At 53.8% G+C, this 26,538-nt stretch overlaps 13 protein-coding genes across 13 annotated transcripts; 7 read left to right on the forward strand and 6 right to left on the reverse strand.

Annotated features, from left to right (window-relative positions):
- Positions 1 to 39: 39 nt before the first annotated feature.
- Positions 40 to 1,069, reverse strand: BDY24DRAFT_397108 (uncharacterized protein). Its single transcript, XM_076641524.1, has 5 exons — positions 854 to 1,069; positions 615 to 769; positions 542 to 554; positions 279 to 462; positions 40 to 204 (listed from the first exon to the last, which is right to left on the reverse strand). Exons 1-5 carry the CDS (start codon positions 1,047 to 1,049, stop codon positions 105 to 107), a joined length of 648 nt encoding a protein of 215 aa, XP_076494387.1. The 5' UTR covers positions 1,050 to 1,069; the 3' UTR covers positions 40 to 104.
- Positions 1,070 to 1,173: 104 nt separating this feature from the next.
- On the reverse strand, positions 1,174 to 2,976 carry BDY24DRAFT_397110 (uncharacterized protein). The gene is made up of 10 exons (XM_076641525.1): positions 2,674 to 2,976; positions 2,537 to 2,564; positions 2,365 to 2,425; positions 2,280 to 2,290; positions 1,925 to 2,208; positions 1,848 to 1,859; positions 1,669 to 1,759; positions 1,542 to 1,601; positions 1,461 to 1,471; positions 1,174 to 1,385 (listed from the first exon to the last, which is right to left on the reverse strand). Exons 1-10 carry the CDS (start codon positions 2,919 to 2,921, stop codon positions 1,292 to 1,294), a joined length of 900 nt encoding a protein of 299 aa, XP_076494388.1. The 5' UTR covers positions 2,922 to 2,976; the 3' UTR covers positions 1,174 to 1,291.
- Positions 2,977 to 3,054: 78 nt separating this feature from the next.
- On the reverse strand, positions 3,055 to 5,079 carry BDY24DRAFT_397115 (cyclophilin-like domain-containing protein). The gene is made up of 7 exons (XM_076641526.1): positions 4,908 to 5,079; positions 4,765 to 4,832; positions 4,477 to 4,657; positions 4,219 to 4,268; positions 4,004 to 4,064; positions 3,720 to 3,854; positions 3,055 to 3,582 (listed from the first exon to the last, which is right to left on the reverse strand). The coding sequence occupies exons 1-7, from the start codon at positions 5,007 to 5,009 to the stop codon at positions 3,520 to 3,522; spliced, it is 660 nt and encodes a 219-aa protein (XP_076494389.1). The 5' UTR covers positions 5,010 to 5,079; the 3' UTR covers positions 3,055 to 3,519.
- Positions 5,080 to 5,084: 5 nt separating this feature from the next.
- Positions 5,085 to 7,395, forward strand: BDY24DRAFT_142500 (uncharacterized protein). The gene is made up of 8 exons (XM_076636085.1): positions 5,085 to 5,202; positions 5,289 to 5,399; positions 5,702 to 5,880; positions 6,022 to 6,180; positions 6,367 to 6,455; positions 6,533 to 6,642; positions 6,734 to 7,243; positions 7,320 to 7,395. Exons 1-7 carry the CDS (start codon positions 5,169 to 5,171, stop codon positions 7,108 to 7,110), a joined length of 1,059 nt encoding a protein of 352 aa, XP_076494390.1. The 5' UTR covers positions 5,085 to 5,168; the 3' UTR covers positions 7,111 to 7,243; positions 7,320 to 7,395.
- Positions 7,244 to 8,346, forward strand: BDY24DRAFT_142521 (uncharacterized protein). Its single transcript, XM_076636086.1, has 3 exons — positions 7,244 to 7,469; positions 7,579 to 8,026; positions 8,136 to 8,346. The coding sequence occupies exons 1-2, from the start codon at positions 7,464 to 7,466 to the stop codon at positions 8,014 to 8,016; spliced, it is 444 nt and encodes a 147-aa protein (XP_076494391.1). The 5' UTR covers positions 7,244 to 7,463; the 3' UTR covers positions 8,017 to 8,026; positions 8,136 to 8,346.
- An 863-nt stretch (positions 8,347 to 9,209) lies between these two features.
- On the forward strand, positions 9,210 to 10,384 carry BDY24DRAFT_397120 (uncharacterized protein). Its single transcript, XM_076641527.1, has 7 exons — positions 9,210 to 9,422; positions 9,498 to 9,530; positions 9,609 to 9,647; positions 9,711 to 9,723; positions 9,784 to 9,855; positions 9,952 to 10,001; positions 10,083 to 10,384. Exons 1-7 carry the CDS (start codon positions 9,249 to 9,251, stop codon positions 10,149 to 10,151), a joined length of 450 nt encoding a protein of 149 aa, XP_076494392.1. The 5' UTR covers positions 9,210 to 9,248; the 3' UTR covers positions 10,152 to 10,384.
- A 45-nt stretch (positions 10,385 to 10,429) lies between these two features.
- BDY24DRAFT_443385 (ribonuclease H2, subunit B) lies at positions 10,430 to 12,264 on the reverse strand. Its single transcript, XM_076644763.1, has 6 exons — positions 12,190 to 12,264; positions 11,907 to 12,119; positions 11,754 to 11,818; positions 11,443 to 11,674; positions 11,135 to 11,365; positions 10,430 to 11,052 (listed from the first exon to the last, which is right to left on the reverse strand). The coding sequence occupies exons 1-6, from the start codon at positions 12,221 to 12,223 to the stop codon at positions 10,703 to 10,705; spliced, it is 1,125 nt and encodes a 374-aa protein (XP_076494393.1). The 5' UTR covers positions 12,224 to 12,264; the 3' UTR covers positions 10,430 to 10,702.
- Positions 12,265 to 12,702: 438 nt separating this feature from the next.
- BDY24DRAFT_371533 (class I SAM-dependent methyltransferase) lies at positions 12,703 to 13,697 on the forward strand (the record flags this gene model as incomplete). Its single annotated transcript, XM_076638163.1, has 8 exons — positions 12,703 to 12,741; positions 12,806 to 12,860; positions 12,929 to 12,958; positions 13,069 to 13,101; positions 13,181 to 13,303; positions 13,384 to 13,477; positions 13,512 to 13,571; positions 13,649 to 13,697. The coding sequence occupies 8 exons, from the start codon at positions 12,703 to 12,705 to the stop codon at positions 13,695 to 13,697; spliced, it is 483 nt and encodes a 160-aa protein (XP_076494394.1).
- A 961-nt stretch (positions 13,698 to 14,658) lies between these two features.
- Positions 14,659 to 16,972, reverse strand: MSY1 (tyrosine--tRNA ligase MSY1). Its single transcript, XM_076641528.1, has 8 exons — positions 16,770 to 16,972; positions 16,550 to 16,694; positions 16,150 to 16,457; positions 15,660 to 16,038; positions 15,430 to 15,528; positions 15,236 to 15,302; positions 14,969 to 15,154; positions 14,659 to 14,863 (listed from the first exon to the last, which is right to left on the reverse strand). The coding sequence occupies exons 1-8, from the start codon at positions 16,904 to 16,906 to the stop codon at positions 14,679 to 14,681; spliced, it is 1,506 nt and encodes a 501-aa protein (XP_076494395.1). The 5' UTR covers positions 16,907 to 16,972; the 3' UTR covers positions 14,659 to 14,678.
- Positions 16,973 to 16,999: 27 nt separating this feature from the next.
- On the forward strand, positions 17,000 to 19,557 carry PPG1 (putative serine/threonine-protein kinase PPG1). The gene is made up of 12 exons (XM_076641529.1): positions 17,000 to 17,396; positions 17,570 to 17,640; positions 17,750 to 17,874; positions 18,043 to 18,172; positions 18,287 to 18,343; positions 18,430 to 18,511; positions 18,655 to 18,805; positions 18,910 to 18,980; positions 19,058 to 19,084; positions 19,157 to 19,193; positions 19,284 to 19,344; positions 19,436 to 19,557. The coding sequence occupies exons 1-11, from the start codon at positions 17,230 to 17,232 to the stop codon at positions 19,302 to 19,304; spliced, it is 939 nt and encodes a 312-aa protein (XP_076494396.1). The 5' UTR covers positions 17,000 to 17,229; the 3' UTR covers positions 19,305 to 19,344; positions 19,436 to 19,557.
- A 361-nt stretch (positions 19,558 to 19,918) lies between these two features.
- BDY24DRAFT_417299 (CRAL-TRIO domain-containing protein) lies at positions 19,919 to 22,802 on the forward strand (the record flags this gene model as incomplete). Its single annotated transcript, XM_076643690.1, has 7 exons — positions 19,919 to 20,138; positions 20,272 to 20,294; positions 20,378 to 20,628; positions 20,723 to 20,846; positions 20,941 to 21,007; positions 21,073 to 21,219; positions 21,361 to 22,802. The coding sequence occupies 7 exons, from the start codon at positions 19,919 to 19,921 to the stop codon at positions 22,800 to 22,802; spliced, it is 2,274 nt and encodes a 757-aa protein (XP_076494397.1).
- A 172-nt stretch (positions 22,803 to 22,974) lies between these two features.
- BDY24DRAFT_397133 (FtsJ-like methyltransferase-domain-containing protein) lies at positions 22,975 to 24,711 on the reverse strand. The gene is made up of 5 exons (XM_076641530.1): positions 23,845 to 24,711; positions 23,598 to 23,701; positions 23,508 to 23,529; positions 23,286 to 23,425; positions 22,975 to 23,201 (listed from the first exon to the last, which is right to left on the reverse strand). The coding sequence occupies exons 1-4, from the start codon at positions 24,465 to 24,467 to the stop codon at positions 23,335 to 23,337; spliced, it is 840 nt and encodes a 279-aa protein (XP_076494398.1). The 5' UTR covers positions 24,468 to 24,711; the 3' UTR covers positions 22,975 to 23,201; positions 23,286 to 23,334.
- Positions 24,712 to 24,930: 219 nt separating this feature from the next.
- On the forward strand, positions 24,931 to 26,487 carry BDY24DRAFT_443391 (uncharacterized protein; the record flags this gene model as incomplete). The annotated part of the gene is made up of 4 exons (XM_076644764.1): positions 24,931 to 25,176; positions 25,267 to 25,731; positions 25,814 to 26,266; positions 26,464 to 26,487. The coding sequence occupies 4 exons, from the start codon at positions 24,931 to 24,933 to the stop codon at positions 26,485 to 26,487; spliced, it is 1,188 nt and encodes a 395-aa protein (XP_076494399.1).
- Between the last annotated feature and the right edge of the window lie 51 nt (positions 26,488 to 26,538).

The following is a 26,538-nucleotide window of genomic DNA, read 5'->3' on the forward strand; positions in this document are numbered from 1 at the left end:
AACGTCGACGCGTCTCGCGCCGTCGTCGCTCCTGTTTTTCTTCTGACTCGTCAAAGGAACATGAGCATTTCGAACTCGATACAACAATCAACTAACGAAGATCTTTACCACCCCTGTGGAGAAGTGGTCGATCTAGCTATCCAGCTCCCTGAAGAACGAGAGTTTGGGTCGATTCGTGAGGAAGTCGGGAGAGTTGATGAGGGCCTGAGGGCGAAGAAGAAAAGCGAGCGAGGTCAGTCCACGAGCTCGAATCGGAAACGAGAAAGATGGGAGCTGACCTGGAAGGCAGTGTTTTGGAAGTGAGTGTAGAAGGCCTCAGCGTTGTCGTCTGAAACGATGGCGAAGGGAACAAGGATGAGCTCGAACGAAGGACGAAAGAAAGGTACGGAAACCTACACTCTATCACGACCGCGATTTGATCTTCGTCGTCGCCGAATCCGCGCATAACTCGATGCGAGTAGACTGGGGAGGGAAGAGACAGGCGGAAGAAAGATCAGAGGGAGGAGGGAGGACGAGTCGATACGGACGCCAAGCTGCTGACCTGATAATTCCATCTGCCGTCAGGAAGAGATCTGTCAGCTCAGATATAGCAGTAGAGTGGACAACCAGCTCACCTCATCCGTCTCCTTGTGCACCTTCTTGAACTGCTCGACCTGAGGGAAGGGAGGGCGAGGGAGGTCAAGATTCAAGACGAGGTTGAGCTCGGGAAGGAGAGGTGGAATGAGGCTACGAACGACCTTGTCTCCCTGGCCTCGTTTGACCTTGAACACTAAGAGAAGAAGGAGAGAACGAAGAGAGGAGTACTGTTCAGCTCTCGTGAAAACGAGAAGGCTAGAGCTGGGGGAGAACTCACAGCAGACCGTCGTAAAAATACCTCCTTCTTCAACAATGCTCTTGGGAAGCACCTTCCTCCTCTTCGCTCCTTCTCCGCTACACGCTCCCTGCAGGCTGATGTACTCCTCGTCCTCGAGTTCGATCGTCGAGGGAATGCTCTCAGGGGTGCAGGTTATGGGTTCTGACTTTGGTTTCGAGGGAGGAAGGGAAGGCATCTTGCTGAGAGCCACAGACAGTGAAGGTTGAGGGAAGCCTCGTGGGAGGGCAAGCGATCGCGAGCTCATTCGGCCGCCTCGTCGTTTGCTGTGTGCAAAGATTTATATTTTCTGAGAGATTGAGGTCTCTGAAAGCAGGTAAATAATATGTTAGGCTCGAGTCCTGCTCGGAGAAGAGAAACCGATCTCGAAACCTAGAGGGAAAAGCTGAGCTCGACTGAGTCTTCGTCTCCCGTCGCACTTCAAGAACGACGCAGATGCAGTCCGGTTCTAGCTTGTCCTGTCCCACTCTGATTACTTCGGATAGCCAAGGCCGATACGGCCGATTTGTTGAATCTGGAACAGAAGAGAGAAGAAGGGACGCAACCGTCAAACGAGATTGCGAAACGGCGACGCGACGGAGGGACTCACCTTCTGCGATTCTAACAGATGGAAGGACGTCAAGAAGGAGTCAAAAATGATTGGGAGAAAAGGATCGATACAGAGACTCACTCCATGCTGACTCAACGAGCGAAGCTGCCGATCCGAGAGGCCAAAGACGTGTTTCGCTTCCTGAAAAGAGACGCGACGAGAGTCAGGTTCCCTATGTGATTACAAGTAGAAGACGTCTATCACTCACTGCCTTGGTTATAAGAGGTAGATTGACTAGCTCAGCGACCTTCGCTCTCCATGGTGAAGGCCAGCCGACGTTGAGAAGAGACGAGTTGCGTCTGGATGAGTTGAGGGGTCAAACGAGTGAATCGGAGTCAGATCTGGCTGTGCTATCTCAGCTGAACAAGCATGGATACAAGGTCTCACTTTGCGTGTAAGCTGTCGAGACAAGAAAGATCTCAGTCAGTTTTAGAGTCGAGAAGACGCGTCCAAAATCAACTCGCCTTCTTCCTCTCGGTCTTGTCTTCGGCTCCCCAACCAAGCCCACTTCACCTATCACCTCCCCATCCCGGCCATGCTGCTCTTCCCACTCCATTTCCCTCCTCCAGTTCTCAGCACTAGACGTGAAGATCGTCCTCCCTTCCCTCCATCCTCTCGAATGAGGACCAAACTCTGAAGCGAACCTCACAGCAGCGATACGATCTCGTTTGAAGACCTTCCCATCCGAGCCAACGTAAATGTGAGCGGGAGGGTGGATAACATCAGGGTGGTGGGATTGGAAGAGGACCTGAGAGAGAGGAAGGGAGGGGGTTGAGTCGAAGAAAGGGAGGCGGAGGGGCGGGAAGAAAGAGAGCTGACCTGGAACACGACTGCGAAAAATATAGATTCCGGGTCAGCCAAAGCTTAGAGTTTCACCAGGTTCGTGAAAGATTCGAACTCTGACCATCTCTGTAGCTCTCTCGAAGGAAGACACAAGATCCCGAGAGGGAGAGGTGATCTCGAAGCTGGCGAGGAGGAGGAGGAATAAACAAAGCCCAAAGCGGGTCAGCTTCTGCAGACCTTCCTTCGACACTCACTTCAACCGAACGGCACTCAAATCAGTTTCGAAAGCTCACCTCCAAATCAGAATCAACCGAGAAGATCCTACGCTCCCACCAGTCCAACGCAAGGCAACCCGCGAGGTCAGCTCCTCGCTCTTCCTCCCTTCCCTCTCTCTCTTCCCCCTCTCTCATTTGTTCTTCTGCCAACTCACAGGTCCAGCACCTCCAGTGGCAGCTTCTTGAGTAGCCCTCTACCTCCTCTCTCCGTAGCCTGAGCTTCTGACTGCCGAAGGAAGGCAGCTGAAGAAGAGGGACCGTCGAGGAGGGTGAGCTCGTCGGCCTCCTCGGAGGACATCGCCGTTGGTGCTGCTGCCTTGCGCTTCTTCTTGGATGGAGGCGTTGAAGTCGACGGAAAGGGTCTTTTGGCCGATTGAGTTGAAGGGTCGAAGTGTGGTGGCATGGTTTGAGAAAGAGGGAAGCGGGAAGGAGGGGCAGGAGACGATGGTTTGGTTGAGCTCGACGATTCGAAACTCGCTCGCCTCTCTCTCTCTCTCTCGTCTTCTTGCTGTAAAAAAAATAAACTTGCTTTACACCCACCCGACTTCTCTCTCTGTCTATCTACCTTTGCCATCTCACTTTCCCGACCCTAACCCCAACGAACCAGAACAACAAGCGAAAAAACAACCTCATCAATCACCCGCTCTTATCTCTCCATCTAAAGCTTCCTGTAATCCCTCTTCTCCCTCCAAGCCCCCACAACCTTATCTCCTCCTCCTCCGAAGTACCATCCAGCTCCCACCGCAAGCAACACTCCTCCTCCGACGATGTACCAGAACAAGGGAGAGGACGAGTCCGACGACGTGCTGTCGGAGGTGTTGTCGGAAGGAGGAGGGATGGGGAGGGAGGGATCGTCCTGAGCGTGAGCGAATGGTTTTGTTCGCGAAGAGGAGAGGGAAGAGAGGAAAGGGGGGAAGGAGGGGAGTAAGTTGGGACGTACGGAGAGAGAAAGCTAGATGGAAGAAGGAAGGAGAAAAAGGGGAACGCGGCGAAGAGCTGGTTTAGAGCTCGACCCTGAAGGGTACCTCTTTTCCTTCGTCGTCGGTGGAGGGCTCGATGGGGAGCTGGAAGACGGCGAGATCGAGTTGCGGAAGGAAAGAGAGGGATAAGGGCAGAAGAGAAGCAGAGAGGTCAGCGACACGCGTTTTCGAAAGGAGGGAGACGGCGGATGTGTTTTCGGGAAGGGGAGGAGAGAACGAACCTCTCCAGAGTCAGCGATGGTAACAGGCTCGACGGGCTTGTCTCCTCGTCCCTTCTTGACGTTCTCGATGATCTTGAGGATCTCGAGTCCTTCGAGGGTGGTTCCGAAGACGACGTGCTTTCCATCGAGCCAGGACTGAAGGGAAGAAACGACAACGAGAAGAACGCGAGTCAGTTTAGCGTCTTCGAGAAAAAGATGGGAGAAGAAGTGGGGAGAGCGGTGAAAGCCGAGTGACGGGAAAGGTCGAGGGACGGAGGATGGAAAACGGGAAGGGAGAAACGAACGGTAACGATGGTGCAGATGAAGAACTGGGATCCGTTGGTGTCCTTTCCGGCGTTGGCCATGCTAAACAAGAGGGAAACCAAACATAAAGTAATCGTCAGTCACAGGTTCGAACGAGAGGTCGAAGGAGCGAAAGAGCGAAAGACGAGCGAGATCAGACGGAGATGGTGGTTCGTCTCGTCTTCGCAGTCAGAAGGAAGAGATCAGGCAGACTCACGAAAGTGTTCCGAGACCAGTGTGCTTGAGCTTGAAGTTCTCATCGGGGAACTGCGAATCGCAACCAGTAGAATTGAAAGGTCAGCTTCGACAAGATCGTTTCAAGCCCTCCCTCCGTTCGTTCAAGCCCGTTCCTCTCCTGCCTCCTTCCTCTCCTGCCTCCTTCCTCTTCTCCCTTCCTCCTCTCCCACTCGACACCCAACTCTCCTACACGCCAAGCAAGCCCACACCTACCCTGAGCTTCGAAAAAAACACGCACCTTGTCTCCCCAAATGCTCTTTCCTCCGGTTCCGTCTCCCCTGGTGAAGTCGCCGCCCTGGATCATGAAATCCTTGATGATACGATGGAAGGACGAGCCCTTGTATCCGAAACCGAGAGGAGTTCCATCGTACTTCTCTCCCTTGGCGAGAGAGACAAAGTTCTCGACCGTCTTGGGGACGCTACGGCGTTGAGAGCGAGACGAGGAGGAGGAAAAGAAGGGAGAGAGAGAGAGTGCTGGCTGTGAGATTGAGAGCTTGTAGAAGAGCTAGGAAAAGGGCGTGCTTACGTCTTTCCATAGAGTCCAAAGACGAGTCTTCCGAGAGGCTTGCCTCCGTGCTCGATGTCGAAGAAGACCTCTGTTAGAAGAGAGGGAAAGGCGAGAAAGGTAAGTATGGGAGGGGATTGAGAAGAGAGATGGAATGGCGACGCCCTATGTGTGATGACAGGCCCTTTAGCAGCCTCTGCCTGCTGGGCGAGAAGGGCGACAGAAGCGACGATACCGAGGAGGAGAAGGGCGATTTTCTTGAACATCTTGAATCGAAGCAGGAAGGGGTTGGGAGGTGAATGAAGAGCGCCGACCCAGCTTCAACCTTCCTTGCGGTTTCGTCTTGAGTTGACCTCAACACCCATCCTCCCTTTCCCTCCCCTTCTTCTGAGAGAGTAGTGGAAGACATTCCAACCCCTTCAAGAATGGATTTCTCAACAGCTCTTTCAACATGGAAAGGTAAGCTCAACGACGAAGAGCAAAAAGAGGAAGGAAAGCGAGCTTGACTCTGACTCTCTCTCTTTCTTGAACCTTGCTTGATTCAGACATCAACTTGAGCGAACTTCAACGATCTCTGGATGCTACGGCTTTGGAACTGGTGGAGAACCAGAAGGAGAACATGGTAGGGAGGAAGAAGCTGGCTGAGCAGACAAGAGGTGAGTGCTACATCGGATCTCCGGGCATGGACGAGAGGGGGAGGGGGAGGGAGATGGTTGGTCAACGACGGAAGGAGAAGAGAGCTCGACATCCAGCTTCGAGCGATCTACATCGCAGGACAAGAGCTCTCGGAAGCTTGTACGATCGCTCTAGCAGCTGCTTCCTTACTCTCGAGCTGGCCCACGAGCTACTGCTGGAGCTGCGAGCTTCCCTCCCGCCTCGTCCTCCCTCCCTCCCTCACCCCCAAGCTCCCTTCCTCCTTCGCCCCCAAGCTAACCTCAACACCTTTCCTACCTTACAGAGTTCAAAAAGATCCCTGAAGAGACCAAAATCGAAGGAATCAAGCCTCTCCTCAAAGCCTACCAAACCGAAATCGATCAGCTCACCCGACGATCCAAGGTCTCCGAATCAGCCTTCCTCAACGCCTACAAGCTCCTGGCCGAAGCTCCAGATCCCTACCCTCTCTTGGATGCTGCCGTCGTGCGTACATTTTCTCCATACTTTTTGAACGGAAGCGACGGGTGGAGCTGGCGAGAAGGAGAGCCAAAGCGGAAGGAAGGGCTCGAGCTGAGCTGAGCTGACCTCCTTTCGTCCGCCGTTTTTGGTTTCGTTCGTTAACAGGACCAAACTGTGAAGGTCGCTGAAGCTCGAGTGCTCGAGTCGGAGCTGACGAGGCTGAGGGAGGAGAACCTGGATCTGAAGAGGCAGGTTGGGGAGATTGCTGGAGTGGAAGAGAAGAGGAAGAAGGCTGAGGCGAAGGTGGAGACGCTGGAGGAGAAGGTACGTCCCAGTTTCAGTCCATCTCCGTTCGCTCTATGTCGCCCTCGAGCGTCGGCCTCAGTGTGATCGATCTGTCTTGATGGCTGCTGGAAGTCAAGGAGGTGGAAGGAGAGGAAGGGAAGACGCGAGCTCGAGCTGACCTTCTCCTTCCCTTCCTCCTTCGTTTATTTTGATTTCAATCTGCAGATGGACGAGCTCATCCAAGAGCGCGTTACCTCGAAGGAGAACGAGCTCAACGCTACCTACGACGAGAGAATGAGGAACTACGAGGATCGGTCAGTTCCGCTCTCTTCTTTGTCCGTTTCCCGAAAACATCGAGCTGACCCTCCTTCGAACCGTTTCTCGTCAACAGTGAGCAAGATCTCCAGAAGCAAGTCAAGACCGTCAAGGACCAACTCCGAGATCTCCGAACCAGTAACGACAGCACTCAGGCTCAGCTCATGGATCACTCGCAGAGGCAGGGTGAGCTCGACTTTCCCTTCGAACCGACGCGTCCTCTCGCTTTCCCGAGTGTTTCTGACGGTTTCCATTCTCTTTTGTTTCATGCGCACAGACGTTGAAGTTGTTGCCAAACTTGGAGAACTCGACCTCATCGTCGCCGATCTCGAACGAGCCAACGCTCGAGTCGCTTCCGTGGAACGACGAAACGTTCGTTCATCCTCCCATCCCCTCCGCTCTTTCTCACTCCCTTTTCCCTCCAAACACCCCCTCTCTCCCTCAAACGCAAGCCTGACCTCTTTCCCTCGTTCTCCTTCGTCTATTACCCTTACAGGAAATCCTCCGAGCCGAAATCGAATCCGTCAAGTCTGGATCCCAACACGTCGACAAAGTCAAGACCCTCGAAACCCAGATCTCAGACCTCGAATCGGAAGCCGGTCGACTGCTTCGAGCCTTGGAGACGGAGAAGAGTTCGAGGAAGGAGGGAGATAGGAGTGCTAAGAAGAGGATCGAGGAGTTGACCAAGGAGGTGGGAGCAAAGACGGCGGAGATCGAAGGGTTGAGGGCAAAGGCCAAGCAGTACGTGGATTACGACGATATCAAGAGGGAGTTGGAGATCATGAAGGTGAGTACTCCTTTCGACGTACGTGGTGCTCGGTGGGGGAGGGATGAACTGACCTTGGGTCTGGAACGCTTTGCAGTTCGTCGAGTTCGGAGGAGGAGACGACGACAACGAGTCGGAACTTCGACTTCCTGATCCTAAGGCCAACAAGAAGAAGGCTGGACAGTCCCTCGAGTCGCTTTTGACCAACAAGAACAAGAGGATCGTGGAGGAGTTGACCAGGATGAGGGTGCGTCTCGTTTCGCCGTTCTCGATCTCGTCGCGTCGTTGAGTCGACGCGTCTTCCTCCTCTTTTCGAAGCTGATCCTGCCTCTCGATTTTCTCTTCGATTCTACCAGGTTACCAACGAAGACCTTGCTCTCCTCTCTACTTCTCTCGAAGAATCCCTCGCCTCGACTCAGGCCGAACTCACCAAGCAGAAGAACCTGAACGAGAAGCTCGAGAACGATCTCGTCTCGGTCAACAAACACCATCACGGAGAGGCTGGACCCTCGGTGCCTGAGAAGGTTGTTGGACCTTTGGGAGGAACGGGAGGATTGTCTGGGTTGGACTTTGGGAAGGGAGCAGCAGTTCGTCCCACGATTTTCTCGTCGTCCCTTCCGCGTTGTCCTTTGAAAGTTGAGCCTGACCTCGGAATCTTCTCGTGTTTGTTTTGCTTTGTCTCAACAGGAGAGCGGACGCTCATCACCCATCCCCTTCTCAGCACCCACTCCAGATACTTCCATCCTTCCTATCGTTACGTCGCAGCGAGATCGGTTCCGAGCGAGGAACGCTGAGCTCGAGGAGGTTCGTCCTCTCTTCCCTCCCTCTTCTTCTCTTCCTTTTCCCTCCCTCCCTTCCCCTCCCTGACTAACCCATCCTCATCTCTTCCTTTCCTCTCTCTCTCGTCCTTCAGGAACTCCGTAAACAATTCGAATCCATCTCTGAACTTCGAGCCGAAGTCAAGTCCCTTCAAGCCGACAACCTCAAACTCTACGAGAAGGTCCGCTACATCGGATCCTATCAAGAGGATACCTCTTCGTCGTCAGCAGGAGCTGGGCCTTCGAGCTCGAGGGGTGGGAGCGCACAGGCTGGAGGAGGAGGAGGAGGAAACGGATCGAGTCTGTCGGGCATTGGGCTTGGGTCGGGGAGGCAAGGGGAGGGTGGGATTGGGAAGTACAAGGACAAGTATGATGAGAGTTTGAACCCTTTCGAGGCGTTCAAGGGCAGGGTGAGTTTTCGCCTCTTCTTTTTCTGAGGTCGACGGAGGCGCTGGAACGAAGGAGAGACGGACGCGCTGACCTCGCTCTTCCCTCTCCTCTTTCGTACCTTGACGTTTACAGGAAGCTCAACGAGCCATCCAAGCTCTGAATCCCATCGAACGAGCCGTCTTCGCTCTCTGTCGAGGCATCATCGGGAATCGGAGAGCGAGGTCGATCTTTGTTGTGCGTCGCATTTCCACCCCTCTCCCTCCGTTTATTCGCTCTCTCAAACTGACACCCATCTCGCTCTCCGCGCTTCCTCAGATCTACGCCGCATCCCTACATCTTCTCGTGATGATGAGTCTTTGGGGCTCATTGGCAGCTGGGAGCACACCTCTCGTCAGCGAACCTTTCCGTCCGACGCGTTGAGGAGATGGGAGGAGGGTGGGAGTCTAGTGTTTTCTAGTGGGGAGGATGGGTCTGGCTACAGTTTGGTTTGGTACTTTTCTTGTGCTCGCTACGCTACATACGCTGCTTTGGTTACGAGCTTGAGAGAGAAGGAGGCAGGAGAGAGTTCGAAAGGAAGGAGAGCAGGGAGAGCTAGACTCGAGTTGACGTCGGCTTTGTTCCTCTTCATTGCCAAGTTCGATTTGTTTTTGGCTCTCGACAAGAAAAACAACGTCTCTCTCTCTCTCTTGAGGGAAAGGACAAAATTTGATTCCGCCATCGCGAGAAGTTTCAATCGAAAACGAAGCCGAGGCCTCCCCCGCTTCCGACTCAAGTTGACCTCGACGTCCACCTTCCCTCCCTCCTTCCTTCTCTTTCCGATGTCTTCAGCCGGCCTCCCCAAGATCAAATCTGAGCGAATCGTCCACGAAACCATTCCGTCCACCATGGAGTTGGCGGATGACAGCTTCATGCTCATCAAAGGAGCCTGCAAGGGAGCGGAGGTTCCCAAAAAGATCAAAGAGGAGGGAGGTCCGTTTGGGACGATTTGCCTGGTTCGTTCGCTTCTTCCTTCTTCCTCTCTTTCGAGCTCGAGACTGATGATGTGTTCGGCTCTTACGTACGAGCAGTTCAAGGTCAAGAGAGGGCAGGGGGACAAGGTGGTGAGTGGAGGTTTCACAACAAACGTTGTCGAGTGGCCGAGCTGACGAGGCGTCCTTCCTGCCCTTCCTTCTGTTCAGATGGAGGCTTTGAGGAAGGTTCATCAGGAAACTGATGATGTGAGTGGATCATAGAGCTAGAGCTTTCAAACACGAGCTGACTCCCTCGCTGTTGAACTTCAGAACGAGCTCTCAGGTTCGCTCTTTCCCTCTTCCCATTTTTCGTTCTCCTCTGACCTCCTTCAATTCCACACAGTCTACTCCCATAGAGTCATGAGAGGATTTGGGGATGCTGAGAATTACGACATGTTCTCGATCATCATCGAATGTGAGTCTCTCTCTTTCCACCTTCGTTTTCGACGGCGACGCGACCTGAGAGCCGATGTGCGTCCCGCTCTGTCCTCTTCCGCCCTTCTCTTTACAGACGACAACGTCCAAGCATTCTACGATCACTACTATAACAATGCGTTGCAGGTGAGCGACTCCGATTCTCCTCTCGCATTGTTCGTTTCGCTTACGCTCGTTCTTCTCGTGCTTCACTTTTTCTTCACTCAGGAACTCATCAACTCCGGCCTTTCCTCTACTCGACCCAAGATCTCGTTCTTTAGGGAGTTGGACAGTTGAGGAGGTTCTGCGTTGAGTGTCTGGTACTTGTTTTTACGTCGATAGTCGAATCTTGTTTGACGATTCTCGTCGTCGAAGATCTTCCCCGCCGTTGATCGGAAATCGATCCGGGATTGCAGTCCCTCGACAGGTCTGACCCGGGAACTTGTGGCAGGGGTCTTTTCAACACGAAGGATATCGCTGGGAGGAGGACGAGACCCGTCTCGACTCTTTCGACGCGACCAAACGCTGGTATCCGTTCTGCCTCCGCCTCTACGACACCGATAAATGCCCAAGATCAAGGAACAAACGAGGGCATTCCATGGCAGGTGAACAGGTTCCGAGATAGTGGGTAAGGAAGGAAAGGCAAGGGGTAGAAAGGCAAGGGCAGGGAGAGGAGAAGGAGATGCTAGGAGAAAGGAGAGAGAAACCGGAGGGCAATGGAGAGAACAGGATCCGAAAGAGCAAAGAGATATGCAAGAGAGGAAAAGAACAACCCAAATCTGAACCAGAGATAATGCTAGATAACGAGACGCGGACCCCAAAGGACGACGACGCGAAGGCGAACCAAACTACTCCTTCACCTTCACTCCCTTCTTCCCACCCTCCACCTCCTTATCCTCGACCACTCTCTTCTTGAAAAACGAGTCCATCGTCTTCATACCCTTCGTATCCACTTTAGCGAGCTTGGCGACTCCCTGGGTAGGCTTCCTCTTTTTCGACGCGGCTGAAGCTGCTGAACCGCCGGACGAGGTCGTCGTTGGCATGGGAGGGAGGACAGGAACGAGCGATTTGAGGTATTTGGTGAGGAGAGGGAAAGGTTGGGTGGTGGCTGAGGGGGCGTAGGAGTTGGAGAGGAGGGTGAAGTGGGTCGGGGAGAGGTAGGGTTTGAGGAGGGAGAGGGATTGGTAGAGACGAGCTTCTGTTGGAAGGAGAGAACGAGGACGAGTCAGTCCTGCTCCAGAACTGCTCTTCGAGTAGACATCTAGAACGAAGGTACGAACCAGCTTTGAGAGCGAGAAGATCATCGAGCTTCTTCCCTTCTTTCTCCTCCTTCACGACCTCTCCCTCTCCATCAGCCGTCAAGTCTCCCAACCCGTCCTTCGCCAACCCACGCGTCAAAGAAGGGAACCTCTCGAAGGTTTCTTGCTTCGAGAGTCGAGCGACTTTCCTCCTGAGGTAGCTGACCAGCAGCTTTTCGGAGAGTCGAAAGGCTGCCATGCCTTCGGCGATTTCTAAACAAGAGCGCGAACCGAACGAGATGATCAGCTTCCCGCCTCCTTCTCTAGACGTAGGGCGGTAGATAACTCACCTTGGACATCACAAACTCTCCTCATCAACTTCTCAACTCCCTCCATCCCGCCGAGAAGCAGGACATCGTCGCTCTCGACACCTTCGGGAGGAGGAGGTGCGACCTCCTTTCCCTTCTGCTTGACGTCGGATGCGAGGTTGACGAAAGGAGGAGCGAGACTGTAGGCAGCTGAAGACGCAGCTGTTGAGAAGATGTGGTCGGCGAGGAGGAATCGGGAAGGGGAGGCGGTGGTCTGTTCGAGGGAACGGGAGGAGGTCAGATCAAGGAAGGAGGAGGAGGGCTGAACGAAGGAAGGAGAAAGTCGAGCTCACTGCTTCGAGAACGGGAAGAAGGAGGAAGATAGGGTCGATGGGAGTGAAAACCAAGAGCTTTCCATCTATACAACCATACCAAAGAACGGAAGCAGAGATGGGTTCAGCTCAAAACGTCCTTCTCCAAAGAAGTGAGCTCAAGCTTGAGCTCACCGCTGACGACCTCTTCTCCCAAGAACCAGCACCTCTCCTCCTCAGGAGCCACATTCTGGATCTCGAGAACACCTGCGGAACCGTCCTTGGCTCGTTGGTAAGGCAGGTACATAGCAGGGAGACCAGTCTTGGGGTGGGGGAGACGCCAGAAGCGACGAGGAGGGAGGGAGGCTGGCGAGGAGGACGAGGAGGAGGCTGAAGGCAACAGCACGTCTGTAGAGTCGGAAAAGCGCGTTAGTTCGCGTTTTTGGTAGCTTATTACGTGTCGAGGATGTAGGCTTACCCTTTGGGAGGATCACGAAGCTCGTGGAGGCCATGTTGAATGAAAGAGGGTTGGAAAGGAAGGTGAGAGTTTGAGGGAGGAAGATGAGCTCACCTCCAAAACAGTTTGGTTCGGAGATTCGCCTGCGACGCCAGAGGTCAGTCTGACAAAAACTCCTCGGATCTGACCAGAGCTTTCTGGATATATCTATTTCGCGATCACAATTCGATTTGACTCTTTTTTCTCGCTTCAAAGCAGTCGAAACAACGAACCCGCGTCGTGAGCGTGTGAGCTCGCCTCTCCTTCCTTCGACTCCTCGTCCCTCTCTCTCCGCTCTCAAACTCCTTTCGGGACCGAAGTTTATCTCCCCTTCATCGATATCTTGGCTTCTATCTCTGGGCTCACTCCTGCGAGGCATGGGTTTTTAAATCTTGCTTATCTCACGGTCTTGTTCAGCTTCCGAATCGCGAGCTTCGGAGAAACGCCGCCTCCTGTTTTTTTTCCTCTCGACGCCCATCTTCTCTAAGCTCTGGAATGGATCAAGATACCACTCCCTCTGAAACTGGATACGACGTGAGTCTATCTTCGAGTCTATCAGCTCCAACCAAGCTAAACCGTTCTCGTTTCGACCTGGCAGTCTCTGGTCTCCGTCTCGCCTTCCCTCGTCGATATCCTCATCACTCGAAGAGCTGGTGAGCCTCTGCAGCCGTCTCCTTTCTTGAGCGACTACTCTGACACGGATCTGTATCATTTGCACCAGGTCTGAACTTCTCAGCTCTGACGGACTCCTGTGAGTAGCTCTTTCCGGCCTCTCTTCGAGCGAACGAAAATGAACCCCCAACCTTGACCTTTTCCTCTGCTTTTCCTGATCGCCTTGTTTCTTCGTCACCCTAATTACAGACAATCTTCCCTACGACGAGCAGACTAAGGCTTGTTCGTCCCTTCTACGCGTTCTCTTTGCCCCATCATTCGAAGGAGCATCTGCTGATCACGGCGCGTGTCTTCTTTACAGGCGAAGCCCTCAACCATGCTTTCTCCCAAACCATCAACGGAGGAGACCTCTACTTCGAACCCGAGCTAGAACAGGGATACGTTTCTGAGCTGTTGAAGGATGGAGGAAGGGTGCTAGACATCGGTGAGCAGCACCGTTCTCCTCTTCTTTGTTCCCCTCCCCTCCCCTCCCCTCTCCTGACTTCTTTGCTTATCTTGCGATAGGATGTGGAGTCGAAGGATTGTGGGTTCAAGCAGCGGCTACGAGGTTTCCGAGCGCTGAAATTATCGGCGTCGATCTCAACCCTGTCGAACTCGAGTGAGGTTCGTTCTTTCTTCTTTCTCACCTGAAGCTGGGCTCCCCCTAATGCGTCTTTCAACGTCTTGGACGTCGGTAACGGATTTAGCTGCTTGTGAGTGCAGCCTCAACGACGCGTCGAGACTTCGCCTTCATGATTTCCCCTGGCTCTCTCTTTTTCGTCTTCATCAGTCACAACGAGTACTTGTGGGCTCCTTTCCAAACTTATATCAAAGGTTAAACCGAGATCTGATCCTCTACTTGATCTCTACAGCGACGTCGTTCACATTCGCTTCACGTCTCCTTGGATCGCCATCGACGCTCGCCAGGCTGGGATAAGGCGGATCCTCAAGCCCGGAGGAGTCCTTCTTCTGGAAGAGAACAAGGCAGGTCCTTCGTTAGTAAAGTCGCAGTTCACGAAACTGACTCTTTCCCTTCCTGTCGTTCCACAGAACGAGCTTGTGCGCTCGGACGGATCCGTCGCCGTCGAAAGTTGGCTGTTCTCTTTCGACGTTTCCGACGAGCCCTATGGATCCCTCTTCGACCGGCTTACCCCGATGATTGCTGGGAATCACAGCTTTCCTGACGACGAGGATAACGTGGGAGAGTTCGTCGACGTCGAGGAAAAAGTGATGGAGGTTCATTTAGGAATTCGAAGCGATCTTCGTTGAGTCGTTCCGTTCTTTCTTCCTTCCTCGCAACGACCCTTCGCTGACTCCCTATTCCTTCACACCCGATCTTACAGCTGAACATCTTCAAATCCAGCAGGCTGGGAAGTACCTGCGTGAGGGTTTGATCGGTCAGTCGACGTCCTTCTCTCCTTTCGACGCGTCTACGTAGACTCACACGCTCTTCCCTCTTCTTCCCTACTTCAGGATACTTCAAGCTTCCGCACATAGAAGATGACGGGACGGTGTTGGGTAGGGATAGGCTTCTCAGGCTGGCGAGGAGTTTTCCCGAGAGAGATTCTGGGTTGTTTCAGGTCTACAAGTTGATCTTCGCGAGGAAGGGAGGGGTTCGGAAGGAGGAGGATGACATGACACCCTAATCGTTCTTCACCGAGGAAGTGAACCTTCGGAAGGTTACCAAGGGTGATTGGCATCTTGGCTGTGATCATCATGATTCGAGAGACACGAGAGACAGAAGACGACGCGTCCTCAGTCCGCCATCGTTCGACCCTTCGAACTTTCCCCTAGAGTCGCTTTAGTAATGATGTCTACATTTATTCCACTAGAGAAGAAGACTTTTCGTCGTCTACAACTACTACGAGATCTCCCGTCTTCCCGACCTTCAGCACCGCGAATTGTCCGTCAAGGAGATCCGTCTCGTTCAGCGTCGTCTGCTCTCCTGCAACTTTGGAGCCGTTGAGATAGAAGCCCCCTTGGGAAAGTATCAGTGAGGCTTTTTCTAAAAACGATGAAAGATGAAGAAAGGGGGCAAGGATCAGCGACAAGTTTCGACTCGACCAAGGACGAGAGGCGACACGACACGACGAGAGAAGACAAAACTCACTTCTCGAACCAGCAACCTTGTGCTCTGCTGCAAGTCTCGGCAGATCTAGGGGTAACGATGACCGAGAGACTCGGACGAGGCGAGGATCGTTCGTGAAAGCTGAGAGAACGGCGTCGGTGGTGAGGAGGTTGAGGTCGGTTTGGTAGATGGCGGAGGTTGCTGTGAGAGCTCGTTGGAGGCCGAGTTCTGCGGATAGAAAAGAAAGAGGTGTGAGAAAGGAGACGAGAAGAGGGAGGTGGCAAGAGAGGAGAAAGGGAGAGGACGAACCACCGTGGACGAGTTCCGTGACTTCGGACGCGAGGATCTTCTGAGCCGATCGAAGGGAGGTATCCAGCTGGAGGGATGAAAGGAACAAACCAGGAAATTTAGGGCCAGCTGCAGCAGAGAGGATCACTTCGAGCCATCACTCGAAGAAAGCCTCGAAACGAGAGAGCAAGGCAGGCTCGACGCGACGAACTCACCGAATGACTGGCCATGATTTCCTCGATCCGCTCGACTGAGAGCAGCGTGAACATCTTCAGGTACTTTTCCACATCCGAATCCAGTGCTCGCACGAAGAACTATACATCAACACAGGGAAGACCAAGAGTCAGCGCAACGAACGAGACGCGTCTCCACTCAACCCGCTTCGACGCGTCCTTCTTCTCTCCGAGAACCAGAAGAAACACTGAAAGGAAAAGTGCAAACTCACCTGATAGAAATCAAACACACTCGTCATCTTCTCGTCCAACCAAACCGGATTCCCAACGCTCTTCCCAAACTTCTCCCCACTGCTCGTCGTCAAGAGCGGAATCGTCAACCCAAACACCTGCTCCCTAGCCACCGCCTTGGCTCCTTCAGTCTTCTCCCCTTTCACTTTAGACTTGTGCTCCTCTTCCAGTCTCTTCTCGTAGTAATGCCTTGCAACGAGATCCGTTCCAGCTTGGATGTTTCCGAGTTGATCTGACCCTCCGATTTGAGCTGAGCAGTTGTGGTTGAGATGGAGGTGGAGGAAGTCTTTGGCTTGGAGGAGTTGATAGGTGAACTCGGTGAAGGAGATGCCGGAGGAGGAGGTGAGACGAGTTCGGACGCTGCAGATAGGGGAAGAGAGGGAGAGAGGGAGGGGAGGGTGAGTTTCAGCGACGAGCTGTGAAGACGAGCAGAGCCTTCCTAGATGGAGATGAAGCAGCGCAGTGACTCACCTGTCCCTGTTCAGCATGGTCTGAACCTTCGCACCCTTCCCGACCGTCCTGAGGAACTCTAGAAGACTGATCTCCTGGATCCAGTCGAGGTTGTTCAACACCTTCGGCTCCTTCACCTCTCCCACCAGCGTCTCTTCCGAGCTGATACCTCCTGAGCGTTTAGAAGCGTAGGCTTGACCCTTTTCGAAGAAGGAGGTGACCTGGTTGGTGATGGCGAGGACGTTGGAGTTGAGTTCGGAGGGAGAGAGGAAGTTGCGTTCAGAGGACCGTCCTGATGGATCGCCGATAGAACCTGTTGCTCCGCCGATCTGCGGGTGAAGAAAGTGAGAAGGTTAGAAAGGGATCGTAAGAAAAGCTCGCGAAGAAAGTAGAAGTGTGATAGAGGCGACGAGGAACGAACGAGAGCGATGGCTTGATGTCCGTGATTCTGAAAGTGAAGGAGAGCGAGGAGAGCGAGGAGGTTTCCAGCGTGAAGAGAGCGAGCTGATGGATCGAGACCTAGGTAGACTGATGTTGGTTGGAGGGTCTTCTCGACGAAGTTTTCACTGAACAGAGAAAGAAGAATGAAGGTCAGCGGAAGGCTGAAAGAGGAGGGAGGGAAGGGAAAAGGTCGAGCTGACCTGGTGAGCTCCTGAACGAAACCTCTCCTTCGAAGCTCGACGACGACGCTGGTAGGTTTTGATGGAGTTGAAGTGGCAAGACTCCGACGGAGATGATTTCCTATCGACTTCTGTGATGGTCTAAGAAAAAGGAGCATGTTGTGGGTTGGAGGAAGGAGGGAAGGGAAGCGAGCTGTCAGCTCGACCCTTCCTTCCTTTCGAAGCGCACTCGACCTTCTCGTTCTGACTCCCAACCATCAGCACAGAGGAAAACGAAAAACCTCATCAGATCTCTTCCGACGAGCCTCTCCCTCTAATTTCCCTCTAAGTCCTCAATAGAGCTCTCCCTCCCTCAGAATCAGCTTCCTCCCTCCACCCATCTCCTCGTCCCTCCGCCAGCTCGCTCCTCCCTTCCTTCCTTCCCCTTCACCTCCTCCCCGCCTCTCCCCTTCCTTCCACCACCACTTCCACCTCCTTCAGCATGGGTGTCTTCGACATCGACGCCTGTATCGCCAAACTTCTGCAGAAGCGTCTGCTAGGGGAAGCTCTCCTTCGTGAGATCTGCGAGAAAACGAAGGAGGTCCTCATGAGGGAATCCAACGTCGTTCACATTTCAGCACCGGTCACAGTAGTAGGAGACATTCACGGGTGAGTCCGTATATCTGGGCCGTCTCTTTGGAAGAATCTACTTCCGAGTCGAAGCTCTTTAGGGTACGGGGAGGGACAGAGGGAGGGAGGGACGAAGGGAGTGAGCTCGCTTGTGCTGACCTCATGCTCTCCTCCCTCTCCTCCCCTCCTTTCCTTCACTTCTGTTCTTCCAGTCAATTCTACGACCTGATAGAGATCTTCCGTATAGGAGGATACTGCCCAAATACCAACTATCTCTTCCTCGGTGAGTCGATCTTCACCTCCTTCGAGCTCAACTCGTTCAGCTCCTTCCTCTCCTCCTCTTCAGCTCGGACTTACCTCGAGCTCTCCTCCTCCTTCTTCTTGGGCCACAGGTGACTACGTCGATCGAGGCCTTTTCAGTGTGGAGACCATCTCCCTCCTTACCTGCCTCAAGCTTCGTTATCCGGATCGAGTTCAGCTCATTCGAGGGAATCATGAGTCGAGAGCCGTCACTCAGGTGCGTCCTTTGTTCCTTCCTTCACCCTCAGTTCCTCGAGATTCTCTTTCGTCTATTCCTCAGAACCTTCACCTCTACCTTCGTCTCATCAGCTTGGTCGGGGGACGAGAGGAGCTGCGACGAGAGCCCAACGTGCTGACCTCCCTCGTTCTCTCCTCATCCCTCCAGACTTACGGTTTCTACACGGAATGCCAACGAAAATACGGATCGCCAGCAGTCTGGCAGTACTTTACGGACATGTTTGACTTCCTGACTCTGAGTGTGGTCATTGACGATCGGATATTCTGCGTCCATGGAGGTGAGTCTTCGCGTTTGGCTTCCCTCTCCTCCCGTCGTCGTTCTCCCTGGTCTATCTGCGAATTGTGGACTGCTGATCGCTGCCATCCTCTCTCTCATTCTTTCGAACGACCAGGCCTTTCACCGAGTATTCACGGTATCGATCAGATCAAGATCATCGACCGGTTTAGAGGTTCGTTCTTCTCTCTTCGACCTGTCGAGGTAGGGGAAATCGACCTGAGCTGATCCTCGTTCGTTTTTGGCGTCCCTTCCACACAGAGATCCCTCACGAAGGACCTATGGCAGATCTCGTATGGTCAGATCCGGATCAGGACAAGGAGGAGTTTGCGATATCACCGAGGTTCGTTTCGTTTCTTCTTCCTCTCGTCGCGTCGTTCTCTTCCCATCGACCTCCGCTGACCCTTCTCCTCCGCTTTTCCCTTCTCTTTCCCTTTTCCCCCCTCTTACCTCACACCTCAACTCTTTCCGCTTCGCCACAAACAGAGGAGCAGGCTACACCTTCGGCTCGCAGGTCGTCCGAAAGTTCCTCGCTCTCAACAAGTTCGACCACATGCTGAGAGCTCATCAACTCTGCATGGACGGATACTCGGAACTGTTCGACAAGCAGCTGAGCACGGTTTGGTCGGCACCGAATGTAGGTGTTCCTCTATCCCTTCCTCTTCTCTCTCTCGTCGCAAACCAGATCGAGACGCGTCGAAGAACAACAACGCTGACCTTCGTCCTTTCGTCGGTTTGCAGTACTGCTATCGTTGTGGAAACTCTGCAAGTATACTAGAGGTTGGACCTGGTGGGGAGAGGAAGTGGAACGTGTGAGTCTACCTTCCCTCCAGGACTTCCGTTCCTTCGATTCGAGCTGACCTTGGGTATCGTTTCTCCCTGCTCGCAGGTTCCAAGCTGCTCCAGAGAACGAGATGTACGTCTTTCTTTCCCCGCCTCTTCGCTCAATCAGCTACTGACGACTCTCTTGTTGATCGATCTTCTGCAGCGACGGACCCAATCAAGCTGCCTCGCAAATGGGAAAGGTTCGTCGCTCTCCTTCTCCCTCTCGCCCTCCTCCCTCCTTTTTCAACCCGAAACTGACTTCCCCGCTCTCCTCTTTTCCTTCAATCCAGCCCGTCCAGTACTTCCTCTAGAGAATACCACCCTACCTGCTTTTCCTTTCCACTTTGGACGGTGAGCTAGTCTACCCTTCTCTCGGCCGTCGGGTCTTCTTCGATCAAAAAGGAAAACGCGTCGTTTCTGACGACCGTCGTTCGATTCCCAGCCCTCTCTCTTCAAGCTCCATAGAGAACCCTCAACCGAACACTTTTTTACGAAGCCCCCATCTATCTAGCTCCTCTTTGTATTTTTTTTTAATGACGAAACCTTTCGACCCCTTGCTCTCGCTGTCTGTCTCGGTAAAAAGAAAGAGGGAAGGAAAGACAGGGTTGAGATCGCGCGAGAGGGGCCGGTGCTTCTTTCCATCGGTTCTCCTCCCTGAGCTTGTAGTCTGTACAGCGCGCCTCGATCAGATTGATCGTTCATGAGCTCGTTAAAGAGAGAGAGAAATGCTCGTACGAACTTCTTTCATTCAAGCGAGAGGAAAAGCAGCAGCAGGAGAGAAGAAGGAAGAAGAGAATCCCAAAAGCTCGGCCGGCATGTGACTCCCTCCCAAATTCCCCGCTTCGACCTCTTCTCTCCTTTCCCACGTTTTCTCCTTCCTCCCAACCATCATCCTCCTCCTCCTCCTCCCTATGCCATCGCAGCAATGGCTTCTTCTTCTTCTTCCACCACCACCACCACCACCATCATCCCCACTCTGAACAACGACGACGCTATGTTAGCGGACTGGAAGGAGGGTTCTTCGCTCGACCAAGCTCGAGAGCTAGGGAGGGTTCTGCTGGAGGAGGTTGGACAGGAGTTGAGCGTTCAGGAGGAATGGGGGGAAGGGGAGTGGGAGAGGGTGGAGGGGTTGGTGAGGGATCAGAGTGAGTGCATGTACAGGTGGTGGGAGGAGGAAGGGGAGGAGGCAGGAGGGAAGAGAGAGAGAGAGGAGAAGAGAGAGAGGAGTTTTCCTGACGGTTTCGGTTGGATTTCGTTTCTTTTCCTTTTTTTTTGCAGTGACGCTGTTTAGATTTTACCGAGTGAGTTCTCTAATCATCTAAACTAATCTACTCGAATCCCACAAGCTGAACCCCTTCTCTCTCTCTCGTTCCTCTCCTTGCAGCGAGCCAAACACTCCTCCTCCCTCTCGCTCTCCCTCCTCCAAACGCACCTCCTCTTTCGACTCACCCACCAGATCGACTTGATCTCCCTCTCGTCCCTCTCCACCCAGTATCCTGAAGCAGGCTTGTTCTACTTCCTACCTTTCGAAAAGGGAGTGCAGGATCGAAAGGGGAGACCGGTAGCGGTGTTGAACATGAAGGAGGTGAGGAGGACCGAAGATGGAGGGTTGGGAGGGTTGAAGGAGAATGTTCTGTGAGTGTCCGTTTCGTTTGTTTTTTGGTTTGAGAGAGAGAGAGAGAGAGAGAGAGAAGCTGACTGGTTTTGTTGTTTTTGGGTTTGTATATAGATGGACCTTCGAAGTGGCGAGGAGATACCTGAGGGATCTGAACGCGAGGTTGAAGGACGGAGAGGATCCGATTCTGGCCTTCACGGTCCTCGTGGATGTCGCTGGGGCTTCGATGAGCAACTTGGTACGTCCTCTTTTCAATATATCTGTCTTTCGTGTCTAGAACGAGCATCTGGAGCTGACTTTCAACCTGCACCGCGTCGAAACCGACCGAACAGGAACTCGAACTTCTGCCGTACCTCCTCGACATTGGACACAACCATTTTCCTGGACTCTACTCTACGAGTAGGTCTCGTCCCTCTTTTTAGTTTTGGATTAGATGCTGACTCGGTTCGCTTTCGCTTTCCCAGTGCTCGTCCTCAACTCTGGCTGGTCCATCAACGGAGCATGGTCGGTTCTCAAACGCCTGCTCCCCGCCTCGACGCTCGCAAAGATCTCGTTCACGACCCCGAAGGAACTCGTCGATCGTTACTTCGAGGCTGACAGGCTGCCTACTCGTGAGTTTTCGAGTTCGATACAGCCTTCGTGCGAAGGCGAAGCGAAGGGAAAGAAAGCTCTGTCCTTTTCTCTCCTCGGTTGAAGACTGACGACTCTCCTTCCTTTCTTCCTGTGTTTTCCCTTCGCCAACCTCTCACCAGAATACGGTGGAAACTTTACCTACTCCTACTCTCCCTCCACCAACCACGTCCTCCAAATGTACTCCAAAGCAGAGTTCTCTCCCCTCTCGCATCACCCTCACCACCCCCTTGGCTCCCATCCTCCCACGTCCCACCACACGCCCGCGTCGAGTCGTCCGCTCAGCAGGAAGTCGAGCTGCGAGACGCTCGCTGATGTTTTCTACGGAGAGAAGACGACGAGGTCGTCCAAGGGGTTCTCGATGACCAAGTTGCACGAGGCGGCGGCGGCGTCGGTGGAGAGGGATCAGCAGGCTGGAGGAGGGAGGAGGAAGAGGAAGAGCGACGACGAGGTCGAGGTCGAGTCGAGCAGGTCTCCGTCGGCGACGCGTCGAACGACGAACAACAACCCTTTCGACTCGCCAGATCGACCTTCGATCGATCCTCCAGACTTCAACACCAACCCACCCGTCTCCAAACAGTACCACCCATCCTCACCCCGAGTCAACTCGATCCGAGACTTCCGACTCAACCTCCCTCCTCCTTCGTTCGTCTTCCACTCCTCCCCTCCTCGGTCGCTCAACTCCACCCCTTCCTCTTCCTCCTCCCCACCACCCTCCCACCTCCCCTTCACGTCCCCTTCCAAACCCCTCCGCTTCACCTCGGAACGTCGTCCAAGCGCAGAAGAGTCGAACCCCGTCGCTGCGAGACTCTACGCTAAAGAACTCGCTAGTCATCACGCGTCGGGTCTGTCGACGTCGTCCGCTGGATCGTTGGCTTCGACGCCGTCTGGGTGGAGATCTCCCGAGGGGATCTTTGGACCTCCCGTCGTTTCAGCATCGTCGGGACTTGGGAGTTCGTCTCGACACTCGAAGGATATGCTGCAGGTGTTCGCTCTCGACGAGGAGGAGGGAGAACCGCCTTCGTCGCCTTCGGAAACAACGTCCAACAACTCCCCTCCTCCTTCCTCTTCCCTCCTCCGATCCCACGCATCACCTCAGCAGCAGCAAGTCACCTCCGTACCCTCCTCTTCTTCCACCCTCCCGCACATCCGCCTCCTCACCCAACGCTCCTCCTCCTCCTCCTCGAAACCGTCCCTCCTCCTCCAGTCCCGAAAACGAGACGTCCTCAAGACGCTCCTCTTCCTCCTGCTCTTGCAACTCCAATCTCTCAAATCGAGGTTTTCCCTCTTGCCTAACACCCTCTCTTTCCCATCCCTTTCCCTTTCCCTTTCCCTCTTCACGTCGTCATCGTCGCAACCCAAATCAAGCTCGAGCTCGAGCTCAAGGCAGGTCTCCAAGCAGCGCTCGAAATCCGACATCAAAGCCATCCTCTTTGCGGCTTTGTTCCTCGCGTTTCGAGGATGGGGAGGGGTGCTTCTTGGGGAGGAGGTTGGGCTTGGGATGGGTGGGTGGGTCGGGGAGTGGGGAGGGAAGGTTGTGAGGGGGCTGGTGGGGATCGAGTGAAGAGGGAACGCGCATCTTGGTCTTCTTGAGTTTTGATTTTGCTGGACACGCTCTATGGTTCTCTTTATTCTCCTGTTGTAGTTCTCGTCTCGTATAGATTAAGCTTGTTTTCTTTCTCGTAGTTCGCTTATGCTCAGCTCTTTTTAACGACTTTCAGAGGAGGAGAAGATAAGGGAGAGGAAAGAGAGGGAAAGTCGCGTCGCGGTCGTGAGATAAATCGAGCGTGTGGACGAAAGGTGGTTCTAAAGCTACAACAGCGACGAGATGCTAAGCGAGGAAAGAGAGGCTCCTGCTTGAGGTGGGCTCTGGCTTGAAGCGTACTGCGTCGATCCTGGCGTCGAGGAGAGAGAGAAGAGCGACGACCGACCGACGACGAAGGAGAGACTCAGCTCGACGCGGCTGGGTTCGAAAGAAGAGAAGAGAAAAGAAGGAGTCAGCGAAGAGCGCCTCCTTCGAGCTGAAGAGCATGAACTGTAGACTCACCTCTGATCCTAATACTCCTACTACTACCCTAACCCTAACCCTTCCTGCTCTACAAATCCCCTTCCTCCTCCGCCCACTTCTCCTTCGGAGCCGGAGGCTCAATCGCCTTCTGGAGGATGTCTCCCTTGTAGCCTTTGCAGCTGTAAAAATCAGGAAGAAGAAGAAAAAAGGTCAAGCTTTGAGACGAGACTCTCGAGCGAAGGAAAAGCTTAGATGACGAACACGAAGTATCCTTCGGCGGATTCTGAACGAAAGCGAGGAGGAGAGGTCAGCAGAGAGAAAGAGGAGAGGGAGGATGAAAGCTGAACGGACCTTTCCTGCAAGCTTCAGGCTTGTCGTAGTAGACTTCTTCGAAACATCTCTGGAGGTGGGTTCGACGGAACTCGGCGATTTCGGGGCAGGCAAAGTGCTTCATGCTGATCAGGGAGGAGAAAGGAGGGGAGGAAGGGGAAGGAAAGAAAGGTGGTGAGCTCGAACTTCCTTTCCTTCCCTCCTTCCTTCCCTCCCTCCTTCGTCGTTTCATCGAAGCTAAGAGAGAAGCAGGAAAGAGAGCACTCACATCATCGTCCCTCCCGATCTCCAAATCCCATCCTGTCCATGGAAATGACCCACCCTGAGCCCAACCTTACAGAACTCAAACACCATCTTCGTCAACTTCCAACTCGCCTCCTGATCCATCGACGCCAAACCACTCATGTTGGACCCCATATCGCTCATCACCAGATCCGCCTTCAACCTCAACCCGTCCCCAGCCAACAGCAACTTCTGCTTGATCTTCGCCTGAGTGATCTGATCCAGGAAATCGCCTTGAATGATGTGAACTCCAGGGATCGGAGCCATGGGCAGGAGGTCGACGGCAACGACGACTTTCCCTCCTCCTTTCCCTTGCAAGGCGACTTGGGACCACGACCCTGGAGCGGCTCCGAGGTCGATGATGAGTTTGCAGGAAGGTTTCAGGATCTTGTAGTGTTTGCTGAGTTCGAGGAGTTTGAAGGCCGAACGAGCTCGGAACGCACCTCGGGAGGCGACGAGGTGGTCGGTTTGTTGGCGGACGAGCCAGGCCGCGGAGGATTTGGTTTTGATGGTGCGCCGGTGATGGAGGAGGAGGAGAGGTGGTCGGAGGGAGGAGGAGGAGCGGAGGCAGAGGGAGAGGAGGGGTTGAGGGAGGAGGGAGGAGGTCATGGTGGTTGGGAGGGAAGGAGGAAGGAGAGCTCAAGTTTGAGTCTTGTTCAGGCTTTTCGGTGGCAATTTTTTCGACTGAAACTAGGATACCTTGTTAATTTAGAGGCTGATGCTTATCTCAAGCAACTTTTTTTTTCGGTCTTGGGCGCGGGCGGATCTCGGCAGCAAGTCTAGCCAAAAGGAGGAAGGGAAGAACGAGCTCACCTTTCGACCGACCTCGACCCACCACCTCACTCACCTCCCTGCTCATCGACTGATTCGAAGACCTCAGCAGGAGGACGGCCTACTTTCTCAGCCTCTCGTCTTTACTTTTCCTCGCGGATGTGAAGAACTTCTTTCAGCCTGTTTGCTGCTCTTCTTGGAGTGTTCGACCGAAGTCGAATGGCAGGGAGTTTCTTCTTCCTCCTCTTTCGGCCCCTTCCTCGCCCCCTTCTTTTCCCGCTAACCACATTGAGCATACCCTATGGACGCTTTTAGAGATCCCAGTCTCTCAGCAACCCAACTGAATTACCAAGCTCGACCTCGAGCTCAAGCTCCTTCTCCTTCGCCCCCTCGACCTCCTTCTCTCCCCCTCCCTTCAAACTCATCCGCCCCTGAAACACCTTCCCTTCCTTCCTCTTCCTCTTCTCCGACGGTGCCATCCAAACTCAGAGCATTCTTCGATCCCACGTCCACAAGAGCTAAATGTCTCTCTGAAGCTCTCATCGCCGTGAGTTTCAGCGGCCTCCAACTCTCTTCGCTTCAGCCATTCTCCATGTAGACTGAGCTTCCCCTTGGCCTTCCTCTCTCCTCGTTACAGACACAAGAAGCAGACAAGTCCACCCTTCTCGCTACCAACCTCTCAGACGCGACTCACGTCGTTGTGAATCCTCACTCAACCTATGGAGAAGGCCTCGTTCGAGCTCGAGCTTCGTTCTTCTCTTCCTCGTCGGCTTTGGCGTCGACGTTCTTTCCCTCCCTCGTCTCGCTGGACTCGATCGAGGATAGCGTTCGATTGAGAAAATGTCAGAAGGAGAGTGGTTATCTCTATCCACCCAGCGGGCTGGTCGAGAAGGAGATCGTTGCTGTAAGGGAGGAGTTGGAGGGGAGCTGGAACGGGTCAGCCCTGCACGCCCTTTTCGTCTGCTTTTGCTCGCCGGTCCCGTCGCTGAATTTTCTCGTCCTTCGCTCTAGCAGATACGCCAGCCTCACAGAAGAGGAGCTCAACGACATGGAACGGTTCCTACTAGAGACTCGAACCGTACGAGAAGACGGGGAGGAGCAGGTTCGTCCCGACGTTGGACCTCGTCGCCTTTCCGAAGTCGCTGATCGATGGCCCTTCGCTTTTTTTCGCTCGTGGTCATTAGCAGCCTCAGCGATCGATCACCTCAGTCATCGAGCCTTCGTCGTCGAAGAGGCCACGGCTCGACCATAGGGAGGACTCAAACCAGCATTCCACGCCAGTCGCGTCAAGTTCCACCTCGACCCGTCTTCCTCAACCAAGTCCCCTCTTCCCAACCGCTCCCTTCCCTCTCGAACTTGCTCCCCACCTCCTCCAGCCGTATCAACTTCCTCGCTCATCCCATTCCAGCCACTTCAATCCACCCGTCCCTCCCTCCTCCTCGCCTCCCCTCGAGCCTCCCGCCTTCCTTCACTTCGGCGTCGCCTCCTCCTTCGCCTCCCCCTCCTCTCCTACCTGCTGGGCATGTGGATCCATTTACAACGGCTCTACACTCTTCATTCGGTTGGAGCTGGCGGAACCGTGCTCGTCGGATCCGCTCGTTGTTCTGAGGTTCGCCAGGACGATCTGTAGCGGATGCGTGAGGTGGATTGGTAGAAGGGTTTCGGATGAAGGGGAGGTGTTCGAGAGGAGGGGAGTGACGGAGAGGTTTGTTTGGTGTACGCAGGTGTTGAAGAAGAGGGGGAAGGAGAAAAGGAAGAGGAAGGTTGAGGGAGGGAGAGCAGGAGAGGGAGAGGAAGAGGCGATGGGTTGAGGCGTTGTTCTTCTTACTCGTAGGATACGTACGAGTCGGGATCCTGATATTCATAGTCGTCGAATCGTCGTTACAGAGAAGGAAATATAGAGAGAAAA

This window comes from Mrakia frigida (assembly GCF_051309035.1).
Source record: "Mrakia frigida strain ATCC 22029 unplaced genomic scaffold BDY24scaffold_27, whole genome shotgun sequence".
Lineage (NCBI taxonomy): Eukaryota > Fungi > Basidiomycota > Tremellomycetes > Cystofilobasidiales > Mrakiaceae > Mrakia > Mrakia frigida.